The sequence below is a fragment of the Delphinapterus leucas genome, chromosome 2 (genome assembly GCF_059928025.1).
Source record: "Delphinapterus leucas isolate spDelLeu-1000000601 "Yukka" chromosome 2, BTC_Dleu_Yukka2, whole genome shotgun sequence".
NCBI lineage: Eukaryota > Metazoa > Chordata > Mammalia > Artiodactyla > Monodontidae > Delphinapterus > Delphinapterus leucas.
This window is the reverse complement of record NC_143130.1, coordinates 61,604,895-61,617,808: the sequence shown is the minus strand read 5'-3', so window position 1 is coordinate 61,617,808 and position 12,914 is coordinate 61,604,895. Positions and strand designations below refer to the sequence as shown.

The window sequence follows — 12,914 nt, the reverse complement described above, 5'->3', positions numbered from 1 at the left end:
CCTTTCTTCATATTATCTTGTGAGGGGAAAAAAGAAAGGTACATAAACTCTTTGAGTACAATGTCTACTTTATTGTACATTGGACCCATGGTAAAGGTTTAATTTTTTTTTTCTTTTTTTTTTTTTTTACTTATTTTTAATTTATTTTTGGCTGTGTTGGGTCTTTGTTGCTGTGCACGGGCTTTCTCTAGTTGCGGCAAGTGGGGCTACTCTACATTGAGGTGCACAGGCTTCTCGTTGTGGCTTCTCTTGTTGCGAAGCACGGGCTCTAGGTGTGCGGGCTTCAGTAGTTGTGGCACGTGGGCTCAGCAGTTGTGGCTCACGAGCTGTAGAGCGCAGGTTCAGTATGTGTGGCGCACGGGCTTAGTTGCCCTGCGGCATGTGAGACCTTCCCAGACCAGGGCTCGAACCCACGTCCCCCTGCAATGGAGGGCAGACTCCTAACCACTGTACCACCAGGGAAGTCCCAGTTTCATGTTTTCTTGCAGTTTATTCCTAAGTTAAACTGCATGAAAACATTAAAAAAAAAATCTATCCCCCCAAAAATCATTCTGACTGGACAATGTTAAGAACTATTTTACTTCCAGACTCACAAAACAAACCAACAACTACTTTAGTTCTAAGGCATTCTAAGAAGTGTATTTTAGATTTAAGGTAATAACCTAAATTAATTCTAAGATCCAAACAGAAAAATGTTTTAAAACCAAGACTGTAGAACTCAAATCCCTTGTATCAGGTCAATGTAGAGACACAGATTCTTCATTATGAAGTTTGAATTTAAATGCAAAGACTCAGAGCCTGAAAACGTCTAAAATTTTATCAATGGCTGGCAACTAAACTGACTTAAGCTCAGTGTCTTTGGAATTTCCTCTTTGATATTCTTAGATGATTTTTCAACATGAGATAGTTTTCATTACTTCTAGTGAAGTCGCTGAAATGTGGTTAAATTCTCCTTTTATTCAAACACAAAAATTCTGAAACTTCGTAGTTCCTATTCTTAAACCAAATCAGGTTAAGTACTGATTACTATTAAATGTAAATATAATTTTAGTGCTAAATGTTAAGAGCTCTTATTTTCCATGAAATAAAATCCAAGGACATCAGATAAGAAATTTGCTAAAAAGTATACCATGAATTAGAGGTAAAGCCAGATTTTAGAAATTGTATTAAATTACAAATTCAATGTGCTTCTCATTATTCCACATTAACAATGGTTTATAAAGGAGATTAGAAAATTAATAAAATGTTCAAAAGTGAAGATAGTTATGAAATGTTATTCTTATATAAAATACCTACTTCAGCCATCTCTTCCTCTTCCTCCTCTTCTGAAGTCACTTCTTCTGCTGTCCCATTCTGCAAAGAGAAAAGAGTTTGCCAGGACTACACAGAATAAGTAAGCAAACACTGAGTACTTCAGAAGATTTTAGGGACAAAGTATCAATCATCTGTCACTGCAGTTCCACTAAGAGCTTATTAAATTTGAAACATTTACTCTTAAATTCAGCTTTGATTTGACAAATAATATTTATCAGCTTTTTAAGAAGAAGTAATTTTGAAAAATTCAACTTAATAGGTGCCTTAGAAATTAAGAAAGGCAATTAGTCAAATATAAAGCAAAACAGAAAAAAAATTTAAGCATATTCTAATTTAAAGTCAGAAAACATTTTACACATATAGCTACATGTATAAGGCTAATGGCTTCTTTTGCTTAAAATACCCCAGACGATGGGTTTCTTAAAATATCTACCTTTTTAGCTTTGAAAAGCCTGAATCTTTCCATAAATTCTACTGGCTTACATTTTAAAAGGTCAAATGTGTTACACACGCATAGACACTGTACAAAACTAAAAGTTATAAAGTGATCACCATTTCACTAAGGAGCTATTTTTCTTTTATTTTTTTAAACAACATGTCATTTAGCACAATATTTCTGTATAAGACACAACTTAACACTCATTCACAATGAATCTGACGAGGTTTCAAGAAGGGCCTTCATACCTAGTTTTGTCAGAGTTCATAAAGACAAGCTTCCTGGACCACAGCACAGTTCTCTACGACACAATATATAAAAATTTAGTAGGATTTTTTTCCCCTAGAAATTCTTGCTGTATTTGTTCCAACTACAGCTGGTAAGGATCACACTCATATAGGACGCCAACCTTGCTGGCCTCTTAGTGTGTCAGAACCAGAGAGAAAAGACAATTTTTTAATGTAACTCAATGCAGCAGCAAAATTTCTTAACAGATTTATCTCTCCCTTTTACTCAGGAGTTGTAAAAGTCCACCTGCCAGCACCTCCCCATTCACGTGCCACAGGCAGAGCACAGGTGTGCAAAACCAGAAAGGGGAGGCCATAGCACAGAAGACTGACAATTGCTGAGGACACTCATAACAACTGATACTGATCAACGGTATACCTCATCTATAAATGAGTAGATAACCAAGCATCACCAGATATTTGAAGAAAACTAGCAATCTGAAAGGCACCAAGTTGAACAAGCAGAAAAAGTGACCTGAAGCATTATTAATGAAGGCAATAAAACAGAATTTAAAAATCTAATAATTGGAATCTTTAGCAGTAATTGAGAAGATACTGCATCCACAAAACCTAACAAGATTATTATGTAAAGAACAAGAAAGTTCTGGAAAATCAAAAAGATCTCCCCTCAAAGAAAAAAAAAAACTCAGAGGGGCCAGAGAGAACAATGGACCTAAATGAACAAAATATTTATGACTGAAGAAGACAACCAAACTGTGACATTCCCCTAAAATGTGCAGAAAAAGGAGGTGGGGGACGGGGAGAAGGTGATTAAAATAAGAGAAGAGTTAGGGAAATGGAAATCGGAATACAGAGATCAAATATTCATCCAGCATTCATTCAGAAGATGAGGGAAAGGGACAAATGTTGCCAACCTAAAGAAGGACTTCATAATAGCAAGTGGCTCTGAATGCCCCAAAGGAATGTTGGAAATTAAAACCCCATACTTCACAGTTAAAGAAAAAAACCATGCCGACTTCCAGAAAGAAAAAATATAAACAGCTAAGAATCAGACAGGCATCAGCCTTTTCATCTCTAACAACAAATACCAGAAGAAAAAAGTGTAAAGAACTTGGAAGAGACTCAATTATGAACTTAGAATTTGATATCTAGTTCCATCAGGATGGGAGCCATACCTGTGTTTGTTCAGCACTGGATCCTCAACATTTACATAGAGTACATAGAGTGCTTTACACAGAGTCAAATAAATACTTGTTAAATGAATAATAAAAACAGACACAGTATTCAAGGAACACTCTTCATACACATCCCCACAAATCCTTTCTAGAAAAAAAGACATTATTCAGGGATATAGTTCAGAAAGGGGCAACCATGGAATACAAGAAACAGCAATAAGCGGAGACAACAGCAACATCAATGGTTAAGTCTAAGCAATTGCTGCTAATGCAGCTGAAAGGTTACAGGCCATATTCTCTGGCCACAGTGAAAAACGAAAAACCCCAAAGCTGTCTGAGAATCTCTAAAAACATTTTTTTCTAAATAATTCTTGAATTTAAGAAGAAATGGACCCTCATGCCCCAGTAATCCACTCTTAAATACATGCCCAGAGACATACTTGCACGGGTGTACCATGTACTACAGACAAGAATGATCATGGTAGCACTGTTCCTAATAGCAAACTGGAATTAACCCAAATGTCAGTAAACAGTCAAATGGATAAGTATGTTATGGTACATTCAAACAATGGAATAAATACAGCAATGTAAAAGAACTACAGCTACACACAATATAAATGAATATACTCACAATGGTAAGCAAAGACAAACATGAAAGACTACATAGTATAACTTAATATGAAGCTCAAAAAACAGGCAACACTAAACCATATTGTTCAGGGTTGCATATATGAGTGATAAGACTAGAGAAAAGTAAGGAGAGGATTAGCATACAAGGGAATGATAATCTGAAAGGAGCCTGCAGAAGATTCTGCAGTGCTAGCAATGTTCTATTTCTTTACCTGGGTGGTGGCTAGGTGGTATAGTTGTCAGGTATTCACCATAACTTTTATACTAAACTTATGTCTATATGCTTTCAATACATATTATTTCGAACTTTTTCTTGTAAAATATAAGAGTGATACGAACAAGAGATGGAATCAAACTACTTAGAAAACACAAACTATTTAGAAAATAAGTATACTAAATTTTAAAACCTGTGCAATAAAGTCAAACAGCACTCGGGAAAAAACAAACACCCTTACATGTTTGATAAAAAAGCACTTTAAATCATATTGATCCAGTAAACTAAAAATGTAAAAGGAGACATTATTAAGACTGGACTGAAAAATAAAAACATTCAATTTAACAAATAAAACTAAGGGCCAGTTCTTTCAATAGACCATTATAATAAAACAGACAAGCCTCTGACAAGTAATCAAGGAAACTTCAGGATTATAACCACAGATGAAGATGATGCAAAAAGTGAATACTCTGCACATCTTTCCAACAGCTTCAAATGTATAGATGAAGTTACCAATTTTTTAGAACCTAAAATTACTAAAACTGACAGAAGAAATGGAAAATCTAAATAGACTAATACACAGAAGAGAAAAATGGATCAGGTTCAGATCTTTGTTTAAATCAGGCTTTCTCAACCTTGGAACTATTGATATTTGGGGCCAAATAATTCTTTGTTGTGGGGAACTGTCCTGACATTGCAGGATATTTAGTAACATCCTGTCTACCCACAAAAAGCCAACAGCACACTCCTCCAACCAGGCCAGCTGTGACAATCCAAAATATAGCCAGATACTTCCAAATGTCCCATGGGAGGCAAAACTGCCCCCAGTTGAAAATTACAACTGTTCTAGATCTTAGGAAAAAAACACAAGGCTTGGGGCTTCCCTGGTGGCACAGTGGTTGAGAGTCCACCTGCCGATGCAGGGGACACGGGTTCGTGCCCCGGTCTGGGAGGATCCCACATGCCGCGGAGGGGCTGGGCCCGTGAGCCATGGCCACTGGGCCTGTGCGTCCAGAGCCTGTGCGTCAGGAGCCTGTGCTCCGCAACGGGAGAGGCCACAACAGTGAGAGGCCCGCGTTCCGCAAAAAAAACAAAAACAAACAAAAAAAAAACCACAAAGCTTCCCAAGTCATGAGACTGCTTATACCGTGATACCAAAATGAAACAAGAAGAGCTTAACGGGAAACAGACTATATTACAATCTCACTTAAAGTAGAAAAATCCAAAAATAAAGTATCACATCTATTGTGTTCCACCCCCAACTACCAACCTATGTAGGCGCCGAACGTTTACTATGGGACTGCAAGGATGACTCAAAATTGGGAAATTTCTTCATGTAATTCACAAGTTATATCTTGTGAATGGAATTAAATGCAGTCGTGAAAAACAAGGTAGATCTATATGTACTGTGTCCACGATATATTAAGTTAAAAACCTAAGTTGCAAATATTCTAAAGAAGCAGATTGAACATAAAATATATTCTTCTCCCATCTCTTTCCTGAGGCTCCACTAGAATTACAATGAAGACATACGATGAAGAATAAACACTGTACAAACACATAATGGTAACAAAAAATAAAAGGGGGCTACCAGCAGAAAAAAGAATTCACTCATGCTAGAAGATGACAGTGAATGGAAGAATGGTAATTAATGGAGCAAACAAGTAAAGCCATAGGATAGGCGATAATCAGGTGGCTAATTTGTCCCACAGCACCCTGGAGAGGCTCTAGACTCAGACACCAGGTACATTCGACAGCAGGAGTGATGGATAGGATTGAAAATGTAGATTAACTGAAAGCCTATATACAGAACAAACTGTCCAGCCACCAAAACACACTGCTCTCCTTAAGCAAAACTCAGGCATACATATCTACCTCAAGCAAGAGATTATAAGGTTTCATGTCCAGAGAAACCAAATAGTTCCAGCCATCATTTACGATTATGCCAGGAAATAGGGGGTGGGGGATAGGGGGTTGAAGTCAGCTTAAATTCCTCCTAAAAGCGATCAGTTGACAAGTCTTGGCAACAAAGAACTCCCAATCAGCCTTTCAGTACACCTCTCTCAAATATGAATGAAGAAAAAGAAGGAAAAAACATGAATAAGCAAAAGAGAATAAATAGATATATGAGGAAAGTCTTCAGAAAGAAAAAAAAGACCAAGATAAACTAAAAAAAAAATTATTAAAGACTTATTAAACTTATTAAAGAAAAATAGAGATGCTTGAGGGAGAGTATCAAAGTAACTCCTTAAAGACACTCACGAATATATTACATTGATAAAAACAAAAACAGAATGCTATCAATAAGGAATCATCAGAGAACAAGAACTTATGGTTCATCTTTGGAGAGGACCCACAATGAACGACACCTCCCAGCATTCATCCCTTATATGGACCCCTCCCACCATATGGGCTGGCCCTGTGACTTGCTTTAACCAATAAACATGGTAGAAATGACACTGGGCCAGTTCCAGATCTAAACCTTAAGAAAGCCTGGCAGCTTCCACTTTTGTGCTCTTAGAAGCCAAAAATAAAAATTCTGACTACCTTCCTAAATAAAGAGAAGCCACGTAAAGAGACCCTGGAATGAGGAGATGTCATGTGGACAGAAGGGCCATGTGAGGAAACAGCAAGGCACCAGACATGTGAATGAAGAAGGCATGCTGGACATTTCAGTGCAGTCATGTGTCCAAATAACTACCAGTCCCAGCCACTATCCGGCTGCACAGTGAAGTCAGCAGAAAAACTGTCCAGCTAAGCCTAACCAACTCACACAGTCGTGCGAGACAGAACTGTTGTTTTAAGCCATTAAGTTCTAGTGTAACTGGTTAAGCAGCAATAAATAACCAAAATAAAACTTAAAGTTATGACTGTTCAAATAAAATTTCTAGAAGTTGAAAGATAAGAAAAACGTTCCAGAATTTGAAATTAAGACAAAGAGACAGAATACAGTGATAATAAGAAATACAAAGACTCAAATGAGGAGGTCTAACATCCTATTAGTAGGCATTCCAAAATGAACAAATAAAGAATGGAAAGGAGAAAGTTACCACAGAAAAAAATACAAGAACATTTACCCAAGAAGAAAGATTCAAGAATCCAGATTTGAGAAGGTCCATCCATACTGCGTACCCAACAAAAATGGAAAAAACAAACAAACAAAAAAGCTCAGTCCACCACTGTGATATTTCAGAACAGCAGGGAAAGGACAAAGTCCTAAAAGCTTCCCGAAGTCGCACAGAGATGACTAAGACTCAGAATGGCATCAGGCTTCAATACCATTGACTAGAAGACAACAGCAGTTACCATTTATTCTCAGGGAAAATTATTCTCAACTTAGAATTATATATTCAACCACACTATCAGTCAAGTGAAGGCAGTTACCATTTATTGGGCATCTACTATGCATCAGGAACTGCTCTAAATGATTTACATGCACCAACTCATTTAATCTTTATAGCTCTCCCCAAATATAGGTATTACTACCATTTCCCCATTTTGCAAATGGGAAACTGATGTACATATTGCTAGGTAATTAGCCCAAGCTAATTAGGTAATTAAACCAAGATTCAAACCCATGGTGGTCTGGCTATACATATATATATTTTTTTTTTTTTTTTAAGAAGTTAGAACTCAGAAAACGTACTACCCCTTGACGTTTTTCTAAGATTTTACTTGCGTAAAATCATTTTACTCAGGCAAAATGAGAAAAGGTAAGCCAAGAAAGGAGACATGAAATCTGGAAACAATGGATCTACTACTCCAGCAGAGGAGACAAGAAAAATTTCAATATGACAGCTTAATAGCCAGCCCAGAAAAGAACCTGCCAAGACTGGTGCAGAAGAGCCAAAGGATCAGAAGAGAGGGAGCTCTCATAGAAAAGAGACAGAACATAAATTTTTTAACTAAGAATTATTATTATAAGGAAAACATTGCAAAACAAAAAACTGTACAGATGAAATATAAAACTCTACACTACAAAGTCCTAGTGATAAGTGGTGATTATTCATATTGCTAAATATAATGTTTTAGGAAGGGGAGGTGGGTGGGTAAGTGGGTGGTATAAAAGCTAAATCTTTATTATAGTACAAATCAATAAATTATGCCTAAATAGGTAAATCCAGAAATCCAGAGAGGTTAGAAGTGGTGGTGAGCTAGTGGGTACTTCTGCTGCCTGGAGGAGATAACATTTGAGTTAGGACTTAAGAAGCACAAATGGGTATAGAGAGATGGCATTCCAGGTGAAGGTAAGTGAATAAACAAAAGCAAACAACTGCAGAAGCAAGGAACAGTTATCGAAACCAGGAACATTAACAAAAAGGTGGTGGTAGGGAGGAGGCAACTGTTTGCCTGTCATAGTAAATAAGAGCAGCTCCCAAGAATGAAAAGGTTATTTTTAGTACCTAAAACAAACAAAACAATTCAACAGGAAAACAAAAACTAAGTTCTAAATAAGTTGTATAATAATGAGAAATCATCCTAGTTTTACTTGTGCTTGAGACGATTTATTTTAGCTCTTGAACACTAGAGAATTTTTACTTTACCTGACCCGTGGGTAGTGGTTGATCTAGCATCTCAACATCCAGGTGCTTAGGAAGGTTATATAATCTGCAGAGTTCACATATCAACCACTTCAACTGCTGACGAAGCTACAAAACACATTTCAGTAAATAAGCATTATGTTAAAGAGCCCTCAGAGACATGAATAACACTATAACTACCGTAACTAATCCAGTAGGAAATGAGAAAAGTTTATTACTGCTCAATTACAGGCTACAGATAAAATAACAGTCTTTAAAAAATATTTTAGGGGCTGCTAGTGTAAGAAAGTTACTATGGCTTAGTGCAATCCCTACAACTGATACCTAGCAGAATGACATCAACAAAATGGCAGAGGAAGTGGAGCTCCAGACATTGTCTAATTTTCAGTTGTTAACTTCTTTTCTTAGTAACTTACAAGAGTACATTAATACATTAATGAGGCTACAAAAAACAGAGGCAGTGTTGCTGCACACAGTTCATAAAATTATATATTTCAGTCATTCATTTGAAAGTAGAGGCAAATGTGGTCTAGCAAACAGAGCCTTGGAATCCAGGTGACCTTGGATACAGTATCTAACGCCCTGAGTTTTGAGTCTCCCCATCTATAAAACAAGGAAATTAAAACCTTCTCATAAGGGTAAAAATTAAACGAACTCTTCTGTGAAAACACTTGACATTTAGTAGGCTCTTAAGTGTTTGTCTAAACAAACAAACAAAAAAAGACCTTACTAGGAAAACTGCAAAGAATAACTCGTTTCCATTTTTAAATCCAGATTTTTAAGCATATTTACTTTAAGTAAGCAAGGTAAATTATGTGCACAAACATGTTTTTCATTGTTTAAAAAACTGTTTTCAATGTATAAGTTTAGAATTATGATTTAAGAAGAACGGTCACTATCAGTAGCCATGATTGGCAGCAAGTAAGGTAACTTACTTCACTTGGTCAGGAACAGTTTCCTGGATGTCTCTAACCAAGAAAAGAGATGAAGAGAAAGGAGCAGGTTTATGAAGGACTGAGGAAAACAGACACAGAATTAGAATGGGTTAAACAAAGCAAAGAACAAGGCTTTCCAAAGTGGACAATGGAGCAAGTAAAAATGAGGAAAGTTGAGCAGTAAATTAGTATAAAAAAATATCCTCAAGCTTAAAAAGCAGCAAAGCCCCACCGTGGATTTGTTATCCATCCAATAAGCTCTGTTTTGTGCTCAGTACATAACAAAGATGAGGCAGGGTGAGCTGGACACAGACCCGACACTCCAACCCCTGGTACAGGAAGAGCTACGGTAGCACTGTGGGAAAGACAGCAGCGTGGTGGAGATGCACCAAGCAGTAAGAAACAGGGCAGCACAGCTTCCAGGAATTTCAACTTCACACTCCACCCAAAAAAGTGTTTGAGGGATCGAAGGAAGTAACTAAGACCATGGGGAAGAATTTAAGAAATACTTATAGAAGGGAGACGGACAGGTCTTAGAAATTTACTAGATCGTCTGGGGTTGAGGGGGTGGGAGTCAGGAAACACTGGTATAAAAAAGAACTCTAAGGTAGTTCCCAGCTTCAGACATGGGTAACAAGTTTCATTATTTCATTTTGCCCCATTCACAATCACAGAGAGAATTTTAGAGGGGAAACATGATGCGGGAGGTGGAGTACTAAGAGGTAGATGAGTTTAAATTTAGATGTAATCATTTTGAACAGCCACAGCACATCTGAGTAAGATTCCCTGGATCTACGGGTTTCAAACTCAGGAGATAAATTTTATCTAGAGATACAGATTTAGGAATCACTGGAATATAGGCCATGATTTAAGTACTGGGGGTAGAAGAGATTACTCAGAGAAAGCGCAGAATGAGAAGAAAGAGGCAGACCAAGGAATAAGAGCTCAGAGGAGACCAAGGCAAGGCAATAATAAGAGATAAAAACAGGAGACAGTGATCTGATGGAAATCCTCATCAGATTATCAGTTCCCAGAGGACAGGGATATGACTTGTCTTTTATACCCACCACTTACCACAAAGCCTGGCATAGAAGCCAATATTTTAAAAAATACTTTTCTGCGTTCTACTACTAATAGTTTCCTGTATCCACCCAGGTGGAAAAAAAGGTACGTATAATCCAGCATAGATAGATTTATTTATTTATTTACTTCGTATACTAAAGGAGCCAGATTATAGACAATATGCTATGCCCTGCTTTTTCACCTTAGTATATCTTGGAACATTGTATGTGCTCTTGTGGAAAGACTGGCTGCATTCTTCTTAACTTCAACATGATATTCTATCATAAAACTATACAGTAATTTTTATTTAACCAGCTCTTTATTGGTGGACAATAAGGAATACGTGTTTGTTGAATGGAGGAATGTTTCAATAAGGAAAGAATCAACAGTATCAAAATGCTGCAGAAACTTTAGGACTAAAAAAGAAGTCCTGGATTTGGCAACTAGAAGTAAAAATTTTAGTACAACAAAGATGGCAGAATCCAGATTATAATGAATTAAATGAATTAAAGGTGAGGAAATATAGCTTATTCTTATTCAAGAAACTAGGTTATAAAATAACTGGCAGAGAGTATAAGAAAGAGTGAAGCATGAGTTTTGGCTTTTTTCTTTTATGTAAATATTTATTTATAAAATTGGATCCCATTTTATATCCTATGTCAATTTACTTTATGAGCATTTTTTTGATGGATACTTTAGACATCAAAAAATAACCCCACTCATTTCTACTATTACAAAACTTACACCTTTAGATCTTTAGAGGCAACCTCCTAAGCAGTAAGGGAGCTAAGTCCATCCCTCTTTACCTGTCCTGTTGCCCCCTCCCCTGCTGGAGATGTGAACATATGTCTGTCTAGCTTTTAATTTTTTCCTCTTTCATGGCTCTCTTATTACTCTTATAATACTCTATAAACCAATGTTCTTCTGTTCTTAATTTTAAGGATAGATGTGCTTAAACCACCTCTAACTTATGGTGACAAAAATCTGAGGTAAGTCTCTAAATTCCCCAAATCATTAGTTCTCCCATTTATTATTAATAGAATAATCTATCCTTTCCTTATTGAGTATTTTGGTTCAATTTAACTCATTCTAAATTCTCAATTGCATGACTCTGTTTCTAAACTTCAAACTGCCTTTACTTGTCCAGTTCGGTGCCAGTACTCAATATTTTACTTTATTCAATATCTGGTCAGACATGTCTCTCATTTTTTTTCAACTCCATTATTGTTTTTGATTATTTACTCTTCAAAAACTTTAGAGTCACTTGTCAAGTCCCAAAAATAAATCTGTTGGGATTTTTACTGGAATTGCATTCAATTTATAAACTAACATGAAGCTATACAGATAACTGACATATTTATAATATGGAGTCTGCCCATCTAGGAACACAGTAGTCAAGTCTTTCATTTTACTCAGCAAATTTTTGTAGTTCTCTTGATACAAAACCTGCACACCTAACCTTATTCCTAGGTATTTAGAGTTGTCAATAAAATACTTGTCCACCATATTTTCTGATTATAGCTGATATTAGGGAAAACTTGATTTTTATATAATAGAACTTTTAACCAGTCATCTTAAAAATCGCTTTTTCAGCTGACTCCTTTGGATTTTTTTTTTTAAGGTAAACAATCATGTCACCTGCAAATAATAATTGGTATTTTTCTGTAAGGACTTTGTGACATCGTGGCAAAATGTAATGATAATGTTAACTTTAAAAAAGCATTTAAATTATATAAAACATAACCTCAACTATTTAAACATATGTATAGGAGTATGTATATTTTACTAGCAAGGGAAAAAAATACCGATAAAAAATAGCCATCATGTCAACAATGGTTGTATCAGGTAGAGAAAGTAAGATTTCTATTTTCCTTTTTTTGTTGTTTTTAATTTTATTAGTTCTCTCACAATGGTCACTTATAGTTTTATAATCAAAGAAACCAGGTTTCTAAAATGGAAAGTTAGATTGTTTTATATATTAGAAAATAACTTTTTATTTATATACCTTTGACTTTTACCTCAGAGTTATAGAGTCTTGACAGAAACAGCAATTGGTGTCATTCTGTCATTATTTCCCCCTCACATCTACCTTGATCTTTTTCCCTTTTTCTACTTCCTACCTTGGCTAGTGGTCCCAACCAAAAAGGCCTGCTTAGTTTAAGGATTAGGATTCATGGAAAAGAGACCACCTAATTCCTGATCTAAATTAAGACTATACCTATGGGGAATAAAAATGAAAAACCAGGTATTAAACAGTAGAATATGAAGGACAAAAAAAAAAAGAAATCTTAAAGGAGCTAAAAACCAGGTTATCAAATAATCATTAATCAGGCTTCTATATCATATTACCTCTTAAGAC

The 12,914-nt window shown here is 36.1% G+C and overlaps 1 protein-coding gene across 3 annotated transcripts in view; it reads right to left on the bottom strand.

Annotated features, from left to right (window-relative positions):
* The window catches only part of UBE2Q2 (ubiquitin conjugating enzyme E2 Q2), a 71,355-nt gene that overhangs the window by 47,427 nt on the left and 11,014 nt on the right, over positions 1–12,914 (bottom strand). For all 3 annotated transcript variants that reach the window (XM_089906947.1, XM_089906946.1, XM_022580143.3), the window contains exons 3-4: positions 8,562–8,666; positions 1,297–1,353 (exon numbers count right to left, since the gene is read on the bottom strand). In XM_089906947.1, coding sequence (XP_089763073.1) covers positions 1,297–1,353; positions 8,562–8,666 — 162 coding nt within the window. The remainder of the gene's footprint in view (positions 1–1,296; positions 1,354–8,561; positions 8,667–12,914) is intronic.